General features: G+C 41.6%; 1 protein-coding gene across 4 annotated transcripts in view; it reads left to right on the top strand.

The window, feature by feature from the left end:
* Window positions 1–19388, top strand: part of HSPBP1 (HSPA (Hsp70) binding protein 1) — a 43329-nt gene that overhangs the window by 11993 nt on the left and 11948 nt on the right. For all 4 annotated transcript variants that reach the window (XM_070767238.1, XM_070767237.1, XM_070767236.1 and 1 more), the window contains 2 exons: window positions 4882–4978; window positions 7297–7408. In XM_070767238.1, the coding sequence (XP_070623339.1) occupies window positions 4882–4978; window positions 7297–7408 (209 nt within the window). The remainder of the gene's footprint in view (window positions 1–4881; window positions 4979–7296; window positions 7409–19388) is intronic.

Below are 19388 nucleotides of genomic sequence, written 5' to 3'. Positions count from 1 at the left end.
GACTGAATAGTTTTGACCTTTTGTCTTACCAAGTTTTAATAATCACACTTTGTTTGCACGATGCTGACTCTAGTGAACCTGAGAATAAAGTTACATGTTGACTTGGTTCATTAAGCCCTGACTTACTTAATCCCTGCTTTCATAGTAGTTAGTTAGGATTACACTGAGCTGTAAAAAATACATAACTAGCTGCCCCGAGTCTTTGGAGGGGGTGGCATATAAATCTAATAAATAACAACAACAACAATAATAATAACAACAACAACAACAACTAAGCACGGCTTCTGTGATGATGCCACCTGCTAAGGCCAAAACAGGTGAAATTCTCTTGGTTTGCTTGTGCCTGTCAGCCATCACAGAATCACCCACCTGCCCAGATGCCGCCATTTGGTTCTTTTATCCTCTGCGCATTCACAGAACGCTTTGTGGATGCACAGAGGGTAAAAGGACCCAAATGGTGGCATATGGACAGGTGGGTGGAGCCCTTGTGACTGGCTCTCCAATGGCTGACAAGCACGAGTAAAGTGGAAGCAATTCACCCCTGGGCAAAAGCCAGACTTGTTATATTAGAGTTTGTGTTTCTCCTTCGGAATGAAAGAACTTGATAGATTGGAGTTGAATAGAACTTGAGAAGTTAATAACATTTCCCCCAAGACTTTCTCTCTATTTGCATTCCCTGAGTCCCGAAAGCCCCTTCTGTTTCAATGCACCTTTGACCCAAAGTATGGTTGTGGGCACCCACTAAGTTTTGTGTATGGATGGCTTAAATGCCTTGATCTTTCATGTGCAGTTTTCACAGTCCAGAAAGAATAGAATTATATACAGAGATTGTTAATTAAAGGAAGAAGTGGGTGGTGGTGGTGGTGGGGAACTATGTTTGGATCAATCTTTGGCTGGTCTTAGAATAACTCTTTATAAACGCTTATACTCTTTAATAAACTCTTTCAGTTTTGGTCACCTTGATGCAAAAAGGATGTTGAGACTCTAGAAAAAATGCAAAGAAGAGCAACAAAGATGATTAGGGGGCTGGAAGATAAAACACATGAAGAGCGATTGCAGGAACTGGCCATAGCTAGTTTAAAGAAAAGAAGGACCAGTGGAGACAGGATAGCAGTATATCTCAGGGGTTGCCACAAAGAAGAGGGAGTCAACCTATTCTCCAAAGCACCTGAGGGTAGAACAAGAAGCAATGGGTGGAAACTAAACAAGGAGAGAAGTAACTTAGAACTAAGGAGACATTTCCTGACAGTTAGACCAATTAATCTGTGAGACAACTTGCCTCCAGAAGTTGTGAATGCCCAACATTGGAAGTTTTTAAGCAGGTGTTGGATAACCATCCATCTGAAGTAGTGTAGGGATTCATGTCTAAGCAGGGGATTGGACTAGAAGACTTCCAAGGTCCCTTCCAACTCTGTTATTATTATTAAACAGGGTTTTGAAATATAAGGCTGAGGGTCTTTCCCAGCTCTGAGAAAAATTAAATGCTCTCTCTTGACGAAAGACTTGCATGAAATGTGATCATCTGCTTCCAATTCCTGCCCATTTCTTGTGCTTCTGTTCCCAGTCCCACTGCAGTCAGCAGCCTCTCATATTTGGTCATTGAGCCCAATGGATTTTAGACACTTTGAAGTGGCCCTTGGATGGTTGTGAGAATCGGGAGGCAAATACTTTTACACCAGTCCACCTTAGGACTTTCCTTCAACCACTGGGGATGACATAAAGACGCTATCATGCAGACATGATAGGAAAAAAAGAAATTTTGCTAGAATATGTTTGTGCTGGGTTATTTTATTTCTGGAAAAAGAAACCTATTTCCCACAGTTTGTATTTATATAAGCTGATCAGCTTTTGTTTTTAAATGTGCCCATATGGTCTACCCTGTTGGGCCAAGCTCCATCATTTTTGTGTATTCATCATATTGGGTGAATTTAGAATGAATTAGTTCAGCATAGCCAGATTCTGAGTCGGGCAGTGCATCTTCACACAAAGCGAGGGTCAGCAAGCCCTTTTTTGTAAAGGGTTAGATAGCAATAGCATTTAAACTTATATAGGTAGTCCTCGACTTACCACCACAATTCCAAACCCCAAAATTTCCATTGCTAAGTGAAACATTGATTAAGTGAGTTTGCCCTGTTTTACAATCTTTCTTGCCACAGTTGGTAAGTGAATCACTGTTAAATTTTGTGACTCTTGTTAAGGGAACCTGGCTTCCCCATTGACTTCAGAAGGTCGCAAAAGAGGATCCCATGATCCCAGGACACCACTACAGTCATAAATATGACTCAGTTAGCAAGTACAGTGGTACTTTGGTTAATGACCACAATCTGTTCTTTAATAAACTCTTCCAGTTTTGGTCACCACAATGTAAAAAGGATGTTAAGACTCTAGAAAAAGTGCAGAGAAGAGCAACAAAGACGATTAGGGGGCTGGAAGATAAAACATATGAAGAGCGATTGCAGGATAGTTGGTTGTTAACCGAAATGGTTGTTATTTGAAACAATTTTCCCCACAGGAAATAATGGAAATGGATTTAATTGGTTCCCAGCCTTTATTTCTTATGGGGAAAATTGAAAATTGAGGATTTTTTTCTCTACCCCCTCCACACCTATTGTCCCTCACTCCCCCCCCTCTCTTCCCCCCTCTCTCTCTCTTGGGAAATCCTCACCAGTGGCTCCCAGAGGCTCCAGATTTTTCCTCAGGGTAATCCCAGGGCGACTTGGCAAAGCAGCTGCCACAAGATTTGAGGGGATGGGATGAGACTGGATGGGAGTTGGGATCCATTCCAAGCTGCAGGAAGGGTGGGGGCGGCTGCAATACGGGCAGCTTTGGGGTCTCCTTTCCTCTAGGCAGCTGCACCAACTTTTTCCTTCCCGGCGGCAGTGGCGGCGGCGGCTTCCCGTGGGAACGTCACATGATGAAGGAAAGCCACTGGAGCTGTCTCAGCAGTTGCTGCCGCCGGGAGCCCCTGGCAACTGCTGAGATGGCTCTGGTGGCTTCCCTTCATCATGTGACGTTCCTGGCGCTGCTGCTCCTCGAAGGGAAGCCGCCTCCCTCGGCGCCGCTGGGAAGGAAAAAGTTGGTGCAGCTGCCTAGAGGTAAAAAAACTGAACCACTGAGGAATGGAGCCCCCTGAAGCTAACGGCATTGCAGCTGCCCCCACCCTTCCTGCAGCTTGGAGCGGTTAGACGGTAGACTGTGGGAGGCTGTTAAAGTGGGTGGCCAGGAGGGGTGTGTCGGATCCTGACTCCCATCTAATCTCATCCCGTCGCCTCTGATCTTTTGGCAGCTGCTTTGCCAAGTCGTCCTGGGACTCAGTGGACTCAGCCCCCCTCCCCCATGTCGCTGAGAGGGGGTGTAACATGCAGGAGGCATAGACAGCGGCACGCCTGCTTTGTCATAGCGAAAGCGACGCTTTGCTGCTGGGTGTAACATTTCGGATAATAACCAAAATTTTCTGTGGCTGTTTGCTATCTGAATTTTTGTTCGTTATCCAAAGCAAATTTTTGCCGAAAATTTTGTTCGTTATCCAAAAAGTACGCTAACCAAGGTGTTCGCTAACCAAGGTACCACTGTATCTGAATTTTGTGATCATGGGGAAGCTACTACGGTCTAAGTATGAAAACTGGTCATAAGCCACTTTTTTTAGTGCCGTAAATTTGAATGGTCACTGAAAAAAACTGCTGTAGGTTGAGGACTACCTGTACTTCACAGTGCATTACAGCCCTCTCTAAGACGTTTACAGAGCCAGCCTCTAAAGCCCAACAATCTGGGTCCTCATTTGAGCAACCTTGGAAGGATAGAAGGCTAGTCAACTTTGAACCAGTCAGGATTGAACCGCTAGCAGTTGGCAGAATTAGCCTGCAATACTGTATTCTAACCACTGTGCCACCACGGCTCATCCCACCCCTCCTCTGCTTTTGCAGGCACAGATGGTAACTCTGAAGGCCAAAAACTCGGTCGCCATTGGACGGCAGTAGCCGACCAACAAGAAGGCTGCTGATAGGCTTCCATTGCAAAGGGCCCCATAGCTCCGCCCCTTGCCCTAGAATGACTGCAACTCAGACTTGATAATCAGCCACCTACTTATCCAATGTTGGCTTGTGAGCCCTATGGAAAATGGTACAGATAGACCTCGACAACTACAGTTGAGCCCAAAATTTCCACTGCTAAGTAAAGCAGTTGTTAAGTCAGTTGCACCCAGTGAAGGGCTACCAAATTTTTCCCACCACACTGTGGGTGTGACTTATGCAGGTCGCCCAGCCCTTTCTTTCAACATCTTTCAGTGCAAATTGGGTGCTCTGGGGTGGAGCTCCATTTTCACTACCCCCCTGCATCCGCCCCCCCGATCTGGGCAGCAGCCCACCCCAGTTGCACCCCATTTTACAAACTTTTTGGCCACAGTTTTTAAGCAAATTACTGCAGTTGTAGGGTGACTCATATGGTCATTAACCAAATCTGGCTTGCACCACTGACTTTGCTTGCTGGGATCACATGACCTGGGATAATGGCGATCATATGACCTGGGACATAGCGCTGTTTCTTTGTTTCTTTGTATGTTTGTTTGTTTATTTATTTATTTATTTATTTATTACATTTGTATGCCGCCCTTCTCCGTAGACTCGTAGACCATGCATGCCTCCCAGTTGCCAAGTGCCTGAATTTTGATTGTGTGACCACGGTCAACAGTTGTGTGAAAAATGGCCATCAGTCACTTTTTTCAGGGCCGTTGTAATTTTGAGCAGTCACTAAACAAGTGGTTGTATGTTAAGGACTACCTATACTGGGCCGGGTTTCCATAGCAGAGTTTGCAGATCCTTGCTATAAAGGAGCCTTTGCTTTCGTTGGAGGAGTTAACACCGCCTGCATTTTTCCCCTCTGCAGAGACCCTCTGTTCCATGGGCATGGTTCAGCAGCTGGTGGCTCTGGTCCGAACTGAACACAGTACTTTCCATGAACACGTCCTGGGAGCCCTGTGCAGGTATCAACTGGAGTGAAGTTCTGAGAATCAGAAGTGGGATTTGGATGTGGGGAAAATGTCCCTTGCAGAACAGATGAAGGATTGTCTATTAACTCAAGAAAGGACTACTAACTCAAGAAAGAGGAGGAATCCCCCAAAATCAATCCCCCCCAAAAAGCCAGGATAACATTATAAGAGCTGCAGAAACCCTTCTCCTCTTCACCAGTTATTATGGTGATCACCGTCACTGACATTTGCCCAACTTTGGATATGACTCTTAATCGTTGTTTTCAATCTTAAGAACTTTAAGATGTGGGGACTTCAATTTCAAGAATTCCACAGCCAGATTTCTAGCTGGAGAATTCTGGAAATTGTGGCCCACGCTTCTTAAAGTTGCCAGGTATGAAAAGCACTGCTCTGAATAATGAAACTTAAGTGAATGGACTAATAGGAAGGAAATTATTTTTATTGTTTAAAAAAAAATTAGTATTTGAATGGTAATATATACTGTTCAAAAAAACAAAGGGAACACTCAAATAACACATCCTAGATCTGAATGAATGAAATATTCTCATTGAATACTTGGAGTTATATTCTGTTGTTTAAGTGTTCCCTTTATTTTTTGAGCAGTGTATTTTTTTTGTATTGTAAGTCACTCAGTCAATTGCCTGAGACTGGGAGGCTATAGAAATTGAATGGATAAATTATTCATTCATTCATTTATTTATTTATATTCCGCCTTTGTTATTTTTACAAATAACTCAAGGCAATTAATATATCCAATATACTTTCCTCTTCCCATTTCCCCCCACTACAACAACCTTGTGAGTTGTGTTGTCTTGAGAGAGAGAGTGACTGACTCAAAATCACCCAGCTGGCTCTCGTGGCTAACGGGGACTTGAACTTAACAGTGTCTTTGCTTTCTAACCTAGTGCCTTCACCACTAGATCCAATTGGCTCTTAATTTAAATTTATTATAGCTGCACACGCTAATGCTGTGATGGCAAACCTATGGAACGCATGGCCACTGGTGGCACGCAGAGTCATATCTGAGGGCACGCAAGGCATTGCCCTATGTCAGCTCCAGCGCACAGGGAGTCATTGGATGGCGAAAAAAGAGTTTTCCTGAAGCCTGGAATGGTGAAAAACAACCCAACTTTGGTTCCCAACTTACAGTTGGACTGTTGGGTCAGTTTTTTGCCGTGCACAGGCTCCAGAGACTTCAGTGTGTCCCGTGTGCATATGTGTGTGTGTGGGGGGGGGGGGGTAGCGCAGGGGTTGTATGCACATGCATGGGCAGGAGGGCATTGCATTATGGATAGGCACATATATGCACCCTTTTGGCACCTGAGCAGAAAAAGCTTCACCAACACTACACCAATGGACACAGGATGGTTGACAAATGCATATATACATACAGTTAAAACTTGCAATTATACAATATTGCTTATAATTTGAGTAAGGAAGGGATTATGATTGCTGAATGGCTGGCAGAAACAATGAGTAGAAGCAATTCTTTCTCCATTCTGATTGTGTTTGTTCATTTATTACATGATATTAGGCTTTTCCCAAAGATTAACTTACAGGGATCTTTCTGTATGTTAAAATCATTTTACAAAGGATCTGCTAAATGCAACAGATAATAATATGAATATGTAGCTATGTCCTTGGTGTTTTGGGAGCTGGGGGCTCCAAATTTCATTTTAAATAAAACTCATGATTTGGCTGGCCTAGCCCTGCTAGCCTTCTGAGCCACCCCAAGATTTGACTGACCCCCGATCCTGTTAAACTTTGAAGAAGTCTTTGAAGAAGTGGCTATTCCTTCAGCCATCTAGGCCAGGATGTTAGAGAATCCCATCCTGGAAAGTTGAATACATGTTGGGTTTCCTCCCCCCCTCCCCAATTTTATTTTTATTATTGTACACTGTCCAGAGTCACATTTTTGCAAGTTGGCAGCCATAAACAAAATAATAAAACCAAAAACCTTTTTATTAATTCCCAGCTAACAAAAAGTATGGCTTCTTATCCATGTCTGCACCATATATGATGAATACGTCTTGCATATGATCAGTATAACCATGATACAATATTGTATTCCTTTTTGTCTTCTTTCTTTTACCTTTTTTTTGCCCTTTGTTATCTTTTACTAAATGAATAAAGGACACCCAGATTCCTTCCTTCCTTCCTTCCTTCCTTCCTTCCTTCCTTCCTTCCTTCCTTCCTTCCTTCCTTCCTCTCTCCTCTCTCTCTCTCTCTCTTAACTTCCCATTTGCCCATTTCTAAACTTTGTTTATTTCTTTCCCTCTTGTCTGATTGGCATGTCACCTGGAACTTTCCAGTTTGGTAACAGATTTCCCCCAAGGTGTGGGAGAGTGTCAAGAGCCAGAATTAGCACTGGAGGAACTGCTAAAGGAACGCTGTAAGCTGCTTAGGAATCAAGAAGAATTCCAGGTAGGCCTGGATCAGTAGATCACTTCTACTGTCCCCTCCACTTTTTAAAGTTAACGGATGCTGTTCTTATGCACAAGAAAGACTTCTTGCCTCGATTACTTTTTAGTATCTTGAAAATTACTTGGATAAGAGTGGCAAAGTGGGATAAGGTGATATGCATGGTTTTTCAAGAAAAGGGGGAGGGGGTAGCCTGGAGACCTCTGTGAAAAAGAAAGGAAAAAACATAAACATCTATACCAGATTGAAAATTCCAGGGGAAGTGTAATGAAAGTGGAACTAACAATTGCAAGTAAGAGAGTGAAATCCGGGGCATTTACTTCCTTACTTTACTTATTTATAAAATAGAAGATCAAAGAATAGGAACCTCAGAACCACTTTGGATAAAAATGGGGCAGGGACAGAACAGAATAGAATCACAGAGTTGGAAGGGACCTTGGGGATTTTCTAGTCCAACTCCCTAATCAGTCAGGAAACCCTACACCAGTGATGACGAACCTTTTTTCCCTTGGGTGCCAAAAGAGCGTTCGCATGCACGAATGGCAACACCCATAATTCAATGCCTGGCTTCCCCCACCTACCGGAGGCTCTCTGGAGGCCAGAATTGGCCTGTTCCCCAACTTCTGGTAGGCCCAGTAGCCTCGTGTTATGCCCTGCTCAAAGGTTTCCCTGGAGCAAGGGGAGGGTAAAAATGCCCTTCCCCATTCCCCCTTTCCCCCGAGGCTCTCTGGAAGCCAAAAATGCCCCCCCAGAGCCTCTGTGCAAACCAAAAATCAGCTAGCCAGCATACATATGCACATTGGAGCTGAACTAGGGCAACGGCTCGCATGCCAGCCGATATGGCTCCGCGTGGCAGAAGACATGGCTCCGCATGCCACCTGTGGCACCCGTGCCATAGGTTTGCCATCACTGACTTATACCCATGATGACGAACCTATGGCACATGTGCTGTGGCACATGGCTGGAGGTGGTACACAGAGCTCTCACAGGCATGCGTGCAGTTGCCAGCTGCTCCTCTGGTTTCCAGGGTGTGTGTGCACGCTGGTCAGCTAGTCTTCATGGGCATTTAAAAATAGCCCCCCAAATGCCCCCAAAACAGCTGTTTTCCGGCCGTTCTCCAGGCCATTTTCTGGATGTTTTGGGGCCTGTTTTTTGGGGGAGTGGAAATGGCCTGAAAAATGGCCAAAAAACAGAAATGTGCACACCAACCAGGTAGTCTTTGGGTTTCTGATGCTCCAGCACGCCATGCATACATGTTCTGGTTTGAACACTCAGTGCCAAAATGGTTTGCTATCACTGCTCTAAACCATTTCAGACAAATGCTTGTTCAATCTCTTCTTAACAACTTCCAGTGTTGGAGCACCTTTATTGGAGGCAAGCTGTTCTGCTGATTAATTGTTCAAACTGTCAAGAGGTTTCTCTTTAGTTTTAGGTTGCTCCTCTCCTTGATTAGTCTCCATCCATTGCTTCTTGCTCTGCTTTGGCTGCCTCCTGTGAGGGAACTGCAGGCCAGTACACAGTTTTCTATGGGTTTGAATGCACAGGCATCAGCCGTCTTGCTCACAACTGTCTTTTAAAGAACACCAAGTTTGAACTTTTTAACCACTTTTTGGTTATTAACCATTGTAAAGCTGTTAAGAGATTTTGGGAACAACCGGTTTGAAAAATTATAAACGTAAGGGCTTAAAAGATTTTGAAATGAACAGTAAAAGACTAAGAATTTGATCTAAGAATGTTATAAATGAGTTAAGGATTCCGGTAAATTTGGAACATTGCTAAGATTTTAGAAACATAGAAGATTGACAGCAGAAAAAAACCTCATGGTCCATCGAGTCTGCCCTGATACTATTTCCTGTATTTTATCTTAGGATGGATATATGTTTATACCAGGCATGTTTAAATTCAGTTACTGTAGATTTACCAACCACGTCTGCTGGAAGTTTGTTCCAAGCTTCTACTACTCTTTCAGTAAAATAATATTTTCTAATCTTTCCCCCAACTAACCTCAGATTGTGCCCCTTTGTTCTTGTGTTCACTTTCCTATTAAAAACAATTCTCTCCTGAAACTTATTTAACCCTTTAACATATTTAAATGTTTCGATCGTGTCGCCCCTTTCCCTTCTGTCCTCCAGACTATACAGATTGAGTTCATTAAATCTATCCTGATACGTTTTGTGCTTAAGACCTTCCACCATTCTTGTAGCCCGTCTTTGGACCCGTTCAATTTTGTCAATATCTTTTTGTAGGTGAGGTCTCCAGAACTGAACACAGTATTCCAAATGTGGTCTCACCAGCGCTCTATATAGCGGGATCACAATCTCCCTCTTCCTGCTTGTTATACCTCTAGCTATGCAGCCAAGCATTCTGTTTGCTTTCCCTACTGCCTGACTGCACTGTTCACCCATTTTGAGACTGTCAAAAATCACTACCCCTAAATCCTTCTCTTCTGAAGTTTTTGCTAGCACAGAACTGCCTATACAATACTCAGATTGAGGATTCCTTTTGCCCAAGTGCATTATTTTACATTTGGAATCATTAAACTGCAGTTTCCATTGCTTTGACCACTTATCTAGTAAAGCTAAGTCATTTGCCATATTACAGATGCCTCCAGGAATATCAACCCTATAGCACACTTTAGAGTCATTGGCAAATAGGCAAACCTTCCCTACCAAACTCCCCTATGTCACTCACAAAGATATTAATAGGAATACGACCCAGAACAGACCCTTGTGGCATCCCCCTAGCAACCAGGCTCTGCTCAGAATACTCCCCATTAACAACAACCCTCTGATATCTACGCTTTAGCCAGCTGCAAATCCACTGAACTATCCAGGGATTAAGTTCACTAACTTATCTATCAGCTCTTTATGTGGAACCTTATCAAAGGCTTTGCTGAAGTCCAGATAGGCAATATCCACGGCACCACCTTCATCCAACACCTTTGTGACATAGTCAAAGAAATCAATGAGATTAGTCTGACATGATTTGCCCTCAAGAAAGCCATGCTGGTTTGGGTCCAATAAGTTATTGCTTTTTAAGTGCTGATTTATCCTCTTTTTGAGTAGTCTCCATCATTTTAACTATAACTGATGTCATGCTAACTGGCCTGTAGTTACCAGCTTCTTCTCTACTGCCCTTCTTGTGGATAGGCACAACACTGGCCATTCTCCAATCCTCAGGAACATCTCCTGTTAAAAGGGATTGGTTAAACAAATCAGTCAGGGGGGTAGCTATCACATATCTGAGTTCTTTAAGAACTCTGGGGTGGATGTCATCTGGACCCATTGCCTTATTTGTCTTTAATCCTTCAAGTTCTTCTAAGACATCGGCCTCTAAGATCACTGGAGCTGAATTCCTATAGCAATGCTATATCCACCCATAGTATTATATTGTAAGCTGCCTTCTGAGAAAACTGAACAGACGTAGCTATTCAAATGGTCAGCGACTTCCTTATTCCTATCATAGTATGTATTATCTCCAGTACTAAGCTTTCTGATGCTGCAGTTTTTCTTCTTCCTATCACTAATATATCTGAAGAAGGTTTTATCCCCCTTCTTTACAGATTTGGCAATTTCTTCCTCTTTTGATGCTTTAGCAGCATATATTATCTGTTTCTCCTCCTTCTGCCTCATTTTATACACCTCTCTGTCAGCTATACTTCCAGACTCTTTATATCTCCTATAAGCCTACTTTTTTTCATTAACTATAGACCCAACATCATTACTAAATGATTTTGACTATAAAAATAGTTTCTCCTGAGAAACAGGCTTATTTTGGCTATTCTGATTACTGTAAATGATAGCAAAGGAAAGTTACTTTATGATTTTAGAAGCTGGATATCAGTTTAAAGGGGGAAGGAAAAAATGTAAGCCTGTTATTGATGTCAGTTAATACTGGGGTTTACAAAATGACAAAAAACATATCATCAGAAACATTACAGGAGATTTTTAAAGAATGAAGCCAGAAGTTAATAGCTATAGGGTTTTTTCCTTGTTTTGTTTCTCAAAAACTAATGTGTGCCTTATACTCCAGAAAATATGGTATGTCCAAAAGATGTCAATGAGGAAATGACAGATTTATAGTAAATAGTATCTGACAAGACAGAGAAAGTATCAGAAGTGGAATTAAAATGATAAGCCAATTTGAAAAAAGGGTCCCTTTTGGATACACAAAGAAACTCCCTGATGTTTGAAAACTTAAAAGGAAAATATAAATGGAGAATGATCTGGAAAATATTTTCTTACTAGATTTACAAAAGAATCTTGTTTAAACCCTCAAAATAAATGTTGTGCAATGAAATAAAGAAACATCACAGAGAAACTAAATCCAATAATAATATCTGATTGAATGATAGATTAAGACCATTAGAAGTAAAAGGAAGAAATATAACAGGTTTGCATGTGTGTGTTTATTGCTTCAGTCACATTAAGAGGAGTTGTTTTAGGACAAATATAAAATGGATAATAACGTAAATGCATGTAAATCACATAATAATTAATTTTTTTGTGGGCATCCATTAGCTCTCTGAGGCCATATGCAGCTGATGGGTCACAGTTTGGACATGCCTGGTCTAGTGGTTAAGGCACCAGGCTACAAAACAGGAGTCTATGATTTCAAATCCCTCCCTAGCTGTGAAAGCCAGATTCACAGCTTCACTGGCCCAGTCACTCTCAGCCCAAAATAATCGCACAGGATTCTTGTGGACAAAATAGGGGGAGAAAGGTATATTGGATATGTTTGCGGCCCTGAGTTATTTGTAAAAAAATAAAATAAAGGTGGGATATAAAAATATAAAGTAAGACCTTTTTTTGCCATTCTGCCAATTTCTACTGGACATTTTGCTGATCCCAAGACTGAAAAGTTTATATTTTACGGATTTATTTCTAGATATGAGATGGGATATGGGATGAAGAGATAATCTGTAACTTTAAAAGTAGTGAAATGTTACTAAACTTGTTGATATTTGTTGTGATAAAGGTTGGATGTCACTAGTTTATGGTTTTTTTTTCTTTCCTGTACTTTTTCTTCTTCTTTTTCTATAAGTTTAGTTTGTATTGTTTTTACTAGTACCCTTGATTTTAGCGGGGGATGCGTTCCGAGACCGCTCGCGAAAATCGAATTTTTGCGAAGTAGAGATGCGGAAGTAAATACACCATTTTTGGCTATGAACAGTATCACAAGCCATCTCTTAACACTTTAAACCCCTAAATTACCATTTCCCATTCCCTTAGAAACCATTTAGATTATTACTCACCATGTTTATTTATTAAAGTTTATTTTGAAATAAACTTTAGGCGAAGGTTTGGCGATGACATATGACATCATCGGGCGGGGAAAACCGTGGTATAGGGGGAAAAACCGCAAAGTATTTTTTAATTAATATTTTTGAAAAACCGTGGTATAGACTTTTTGCGAAGTTCGAACCCGCAAAAATCGAGGGAACACTGTATAATCAAAATCCTTATTAAAATTATATTAAAAGGGGAAATGGTGAAACCACACAGCTCTGCCTTACTGGCAAGGGCTGACCACCAAGTTTCTGGATGCAGTTCAGAATGCTGGTTTTAACCTTTAAAGCCACCAATGGCCACCTAGATTATTCCTGGAGCGCCTTCTCCTATCTGAATTGACCCTTCCGGTTCAATCAAGCAGGGAGACGCTACACAATAGGTTCTGAGAATAACCTGGAAGAACTGGAGGAAGAGCCGCCTTGGAAGCAATGGTCAGATAAGAGGAATCTGAGTCCAAGGCAGGAATGGGATTTTTAAAAAAATGATCCATACTTTTACTTTTCCTGTTTCTCTTCGGGATAAGGGCGGAGAGAAGGGAAGCGCATTCACAGTTGCAAGTTTCTACAAGTAGTCCTTGGTTAACGGCCATTCATTCAGCAACCACTTGAAATCGTGAACAAATTATAGTTAATAATAATAATAATAATAATAATAATAATAATAATAATAATTTATTAGATTTGTATGCCGCCCCTCTCTGCAGACTCGGGGCGGCTCACAACAACCACAGTAACAATATGACAAATCTAATATTTAAAAACATGTAAAACCCATCATTAAAACCATACAACACAAGCTTACCATACATAAACTATATAAGCCTGGGGGAGTATCTCAATTCCCCCATGCCTGGCGATACAGGTGGGTCTTAAGCAATTTACGAAAGACAAGGAGGGTGGTGGCAGTTCTGATCTCTGGGGGGGAGTTGATTCCAGAGGGCCGGGGCCGCCACAGAGAAGGCTCTTCCCCTGGGGCCCGCCAGATGACATTGTTTAGTCGACGGGACCCGGAGAAGGCCAACTCTGTGGGACCTAATCAGTCACTGGGATTCGTGCGGCAGAAGGCGGTCCCGGAGTTATACCTGATATCTCAGAAGTTACGACTGTTGGAAGCCCCCATTGTCATGTGAGCAAAATGTAGGCACCTGCCTACATTTAACAATCTCAGGAGTACTTCAGTTCCCTCCTGCCCACCTATTATCTCCCCCACCTCATTTCTCGCCTATTGGTCACTCTGCAGCTGCCACTCTTTCACCCGTGTTGCCCTCACTACCCTTGCTCTCTTCCTCCCACTGCTGATAATAGCAATAGCACTTAGAGTTAAATACCGCTTCCTATATTCTGCTTTAATGTGCTCGCCCCAGGGACGGCACAGAGACAACACAAACATCTGGCAGTTCAAATTGGCCCTTTTAGTGCTCCAAATCTCCCCGAAACAAACTTCAAACAGCTTCTGGTTGCAGTTAGTCCAGGCCAGTTCTGTCTGCAGGGCAATAAATCCAAATTTATCTCACAAAGCAAAAACAAAGCTTGGAGTTCAGGGAAACAAGGGATAAAAATAATTAGTCCACTCCAGGAATTCAGAGTTTGATCGTCCACTTGGTGGCCTTGCAGTTGATGTCAGGGTAGGTCCTCCATTACTACTGTGGTGTATTCATCTCAGTGAACTGATTATCAAAATGTCATCTTTTTTCTGATTGATTGCGTGGTAAGTACTGTATACGAGGGTCGCCCAGAAAGTAATGCAGTCCTCTGCCGCACGAATCCCAGCGACCGATAAGGTCCCACAGAGTTGGCCTTCTCCGGGTCCCGTCGACTAAACAATGTCGCCGGCGGACCCCTGGGGAAGAGCTTTCTCTGTGGCGCCCGTGGCCCTCTGGAATCAACTCCCCCCAGATATCAGAACTGCCCCCACCCTCCTTGCCTTTTGTAAGCTATTGAAGACCCACCTATGTCATCAGGCATGGGGAAAATAAAAATACCCCGTGGCTTATATTGTTTATGTATGGTATGATTGTGTTGCATGGTTTTAATAATGGGTTTTAGATGTCTTTTAATATATTGGATTTGTCACATTGTTGTTTTTGTTGTGAGCCGCTCTGAGTCTCCGGAGAGGGGCGGCATACAAATCTAATTAATAATAATAATAATAATAGTAAAAATAATAATAATAAAAATAATAATAATAATAAAAATAATAATAATAAAATAATAATAATAATAATAATAATAAAAATAATAAAAATAATAACAACATCAACAACAATAATAATAATAATAATAATGCACCACATTTTTTTTCTGCAACAATTATTTATTGAACACAATGAAATTTACACACAAAGAATGCTGTTTCTTCTACACTCCCTATTCCATGTAATCTCTGTCCCATTTTATTGCCTTCCTCCAGTGAGACACAAGGGTGTGTATGTCCTGTTGGTACCACTCCTTGTTCTGGTCACGAAGCCATTTCTGCATTGTGTGAATCACTTCTTCGTCATCCGTGAATGGCATCCATTCAGGTCCATGCATGATTCTCCATAAACTTACACAAATGTTTGTGAATGTTCCCAACAATTTCTTTCAATGACGACACGCTTGTAACGTATATCACTTACAGACACCATCTGTCTGAAGGAACATGAAATTTACACACACACACACTCCTGACAATTCAAATAATGTGTATCTAAATTTTTGCATTCGCACCATTACTGTAGCCTGAGAAACAAAAAATCGTGCATTACCTTCTGGGCGACTCTCGTACCTATAGCAATGTTATTCCTTCTTTTGTTTTGCATTAGCCCAAATGTATTCAAGAAGGTGAATACAATTCTTGGGGTGGATTTTTGGGTTGGAGTTTTTGTTTTGGTCTTTCTATAGAGGTGTAGCTATTTCTTATCTATAATGAGCCGAGGGGGCGCAGCAGGTAAGAGTGCAGTATGGCAATTCACTAAAGCTGACTGTTAGATCTGCAGGTCAGCGGTTCAAATCTCATCACCGGCTCAAGGTTGACTCATCCTTCCGAGGTGGATAAAATGAGGACCCGGATTGTGGGAGAAATATTCTGGCTCTGTTAAAAAGTGCTATTGCTAACATGTTGTAAGCTGCCCTGAGTCTAAGGAGAAGGGCAGCATTAAAAAAATAAAATAAATAAATAATAATGCAATTCCATCTCTTTTATTAGGTCAAGATGTTTTAAACAATTTACTGTAAACCCTTCTGGAGGTTTCGCCCCACCAGGTTTTGGTAATGGCAACAGTATTGTACCTGCCCCCATATACTAGGGACAGGGATAGCCAACCTATGGCTGCAGTCCATTAGTGGGCTGTTTGCAACGGGGCTGTGGAAATAGTGGGTGAATGCGTACACATGCATCCCAACATGCGGCCCAAAGTATGCACACATGCTCCATTTGCAGGAGTCGTGGGAGCGCATCCATGTTGCTTGTGCAAATGGAGCTGTGTGTCTGCATTTACTGGTTGCTCTTGCTCTTATTTTCACACCCACCCTCCAGTCCACAAAGTCAAAAAGGTTGTAGAAGTCTGTATTACAACTTCAGGTTTGCCCTGATTGTTCCTCATGCTTTGAGTGTTAATTTATACATCTGAACCATTTTTGGACTGAGACCTATATTTACTTCTTTCTACATCTCCTATATTATATCCAAGTTTTCATTACTCCCCATCGCTTGATTGGTTGTCTTGATGTTTACCCTTGTCTTGAAGTTCATGCTTGGGATTAACAATAGCATTTAGCATTTTAGACTTATATACCGCTTCATAGTGCTTTTACAGCCCTCTCTAAGCAGTTTACAGAATCAGCCTATTGCCCCCAACAATCCGTGTCCTCATTTTACCCATCTCGGAAGGATGGAAGGCTGAGTCAACCTTGAGCCGATGGTGAGATTTGCACTACTGAAACACAGCCAGCAGTTAGCTGAAGTAGCCTGCAATGCTGCATTCTAACCACTGCACCATCCTGGCACTTTAGATTTAAAGATTTGCAACCCTTTGTGTTACAGCAGTTCAGTGGTACTGAAAAAAAAAAGTAATTTATGACCAGAGTACCTCCGGAACCGCCTGCTACCACACGAATCCCAGCGACCGATAAGGCCTGTCGACTAAACAATGTCGTCTGGCGGGCCCCAGGGGAAGAGCCTTCTCTGTGGCGGCCCTGGCCCTCTGGAATCAACTCCCCCCGGAGATTAGAATTGCCCCCACCCTCCTTGTCTTTCGTAAACTACTCAAGACCCACCTATACCGCCAGGCATGGGGGATTTGAGACACCTTTCCCCCAGGCTCTTTATATTTTATGTTTGGTATGTATGTGATGTCTGGTTTTAATATGATAGGGTTTTATATATTTCTTTTTAATATTAGATTTGTTTCACTATAATATTGTTTTTATCATTGTTGTGAGCCGCCCCGTGTCTTCGGAGAGGGGCGGCATACAAATCTAATATATTATTATTATTATTATTATTATTATTATTATTATTATTATTATTATTAGTTCTCACACTTACGAACGTCGAAGCATCCCCAGGGTCAGATGATCAAAATCTAGTTGCTTGTCAACTGGCATGTATTTAAATGGCTGCAGCATCCTGGAGTCATAAGATTACCATTTGCAACCTTCCCAGATGGCTTCCGCCAATGAGGAAAGCTGAGCTCATTTAACAACTGTGTAATTTGCTTAACAACTGCAACTGATTCATGTCGAGGTTCCAGGTAACATCCAAACTAAATCAGAGTCTGAGTCAAAATACTCCTCGGAATTCCAATTTATTTCCAGAGCCATCCTGGCACCGACACCGGGAAACCTGAATTTCCCACTCAATTGAAAATTCATATTCCATCTACGTATGACTTTTGACCCTTAAATTAAAAAATAAAGAAGATTCCGATTTTTATAGAATATGGAATTCTTTTTATGATTGGTTCAAGAGAAGGAACGAAAGCTCAAATTAAACTATGATAATAACATTTTGTTACGGTTTCTATTTTCTTTTGGTATAACAGATTTGTTACGATATGTATATAGTAGTTATGGAAACAAAATCTTTAGGAAATTAAATATTTAATAAAGAGCGTATAGAACGTAGCTAAGAAATAAATGACAATAAATAAAATATGGATAACCAAAATGATTAATAGTGAATACTGATTGTATTTACCAGAAAATAATTTGATAATAGAAGAAATTGTATTTTCCCTCCTAATATGAGGATATAAATGATATTTCTTTTTGTTGTTATTGTTATTTGTTTTTGTTTGGTATTTTTGTTATGGTTGTAGTTTTTTGTGTGTTTGTTTCTTTTTGATTATTGTGTGTAATTTTGTATTTTACAAATGTATACACGTTTATTTTCAGTTACTATGTTTTATTTAAAGAATTCAAATAAAAACTATTTTTAAAAAAAATGAAAGTTCACATCCCTTTCCCCCCAACCACAAACTTGTCACGTTACCCACTCAGATTATGCCAGCATGGCAAATCCTTCCTCCGCTTCCACCCAGGTGGGTGGGCATAGGATGTCCTTGAACCACTCGAAAGAATGCTTTGTGGCTGCATCTGTTCCCTCATAAAAATCACCCTTCCCAAGTTCTCATAAAAATCAGACTTTCTTTAGATAGTGTGGCAAGCCTTAATTTCTCACCAACTTGTGCACCAGCTTGACAATTCATTTAACAACCCTATGCTAAAAATGGTTGCAAAATCAGGCGTGATGAACTTAGCATCTTCCTTGCTTAACAATGGACATTCTGGTCATAATTCAGGAACTTACCCAAGTACAGAGTCCCATTGTTCAGCACTCAAAAGGACATGTAGAAGATGGTGACTTTCTATACCAGTGTTTTCCAACCTTGGCGACTTGAAGGTATTTGGACTTCAACTCCCAGAATTCCCCAGCCAGCGAATGCTGGCTGGAGAATTCTGGGAGTTGAAGTCCAGATATCTTCAAGTGGCCAAGGTTGGGAAACACTGTTCTATACAATACAGACCACATTTGTGAATCTTTATATAACTGAGACAGACAGCCTGGGACTCTGTAGCTGTTTGGGACTTCAGTTATCAATACTGTCCATTATGGCCACTGCAAAGAATTGTGGGAGTTGTAATACAGAGCAACCAGATCTCTGCTCTAGCATGAATTGAAAATTGGACAGAGGGAAGAAGGGAGCGATGTTACTTTTGTGAAAGTGGTTCTCTCGCGTTTTCCCGGAACAGACAATTTTCCCACCCCTGCTGTTAGCAGTCGACAGTTTTTAACGAACGTAGCAATTAGGTTGCGCTGGGCTTGATAATTAAACAATTGGCATAATGTGGTAAGTAGAGGGGATGAGAAAAGCAACTTCACGGTTCTGTCTTTTAACTACCACCCTCCCTTTTCTCTTGCCAGGCTCCATAATGTTGCCAGATGGAAACATGATGGTCCCTTTTTTTTTATGCACAGTTAATTATGGGGCCATGTTTGCAACAGACTCAGGAAGTAGGTTTGTTTTTCTGTGGCCCATCCTTAGTATAAGGGAGCCTGCTGAGCAAGTAAGGCTTACACTTTGGAATTACTGTGATCATTCTAGGACAGTGATGGCGAACCTTTTCTGGTTCATGTGTCAAAAGGGCAAATGTGTGTGAGCTCGCATGTGTGCACGTGTCACGCCCATTCCCTTCTCCCCTGCATATACA

This window comes from Erythrolamprus reginae, chromosome Z (genome assembly GCF_031021105.1).
Source record: "Erythrolamprus reginae isolate rEryReg1 chromosome Z, rEryReg1.hap1, whole genome shotgun sequence".
Lineage (NCBI taxonomy): Eukaryota > Metazoa > Chordata > Lepidosauria > Squamata > Dipsadidae > Erythrolamprus > Erythrolamprus reginae.
The sequence above is the reverse complement of the archived record's forward strand: the minus strand, read 5'-3'. Positions and strand labels throughout refer to the sequence as shown.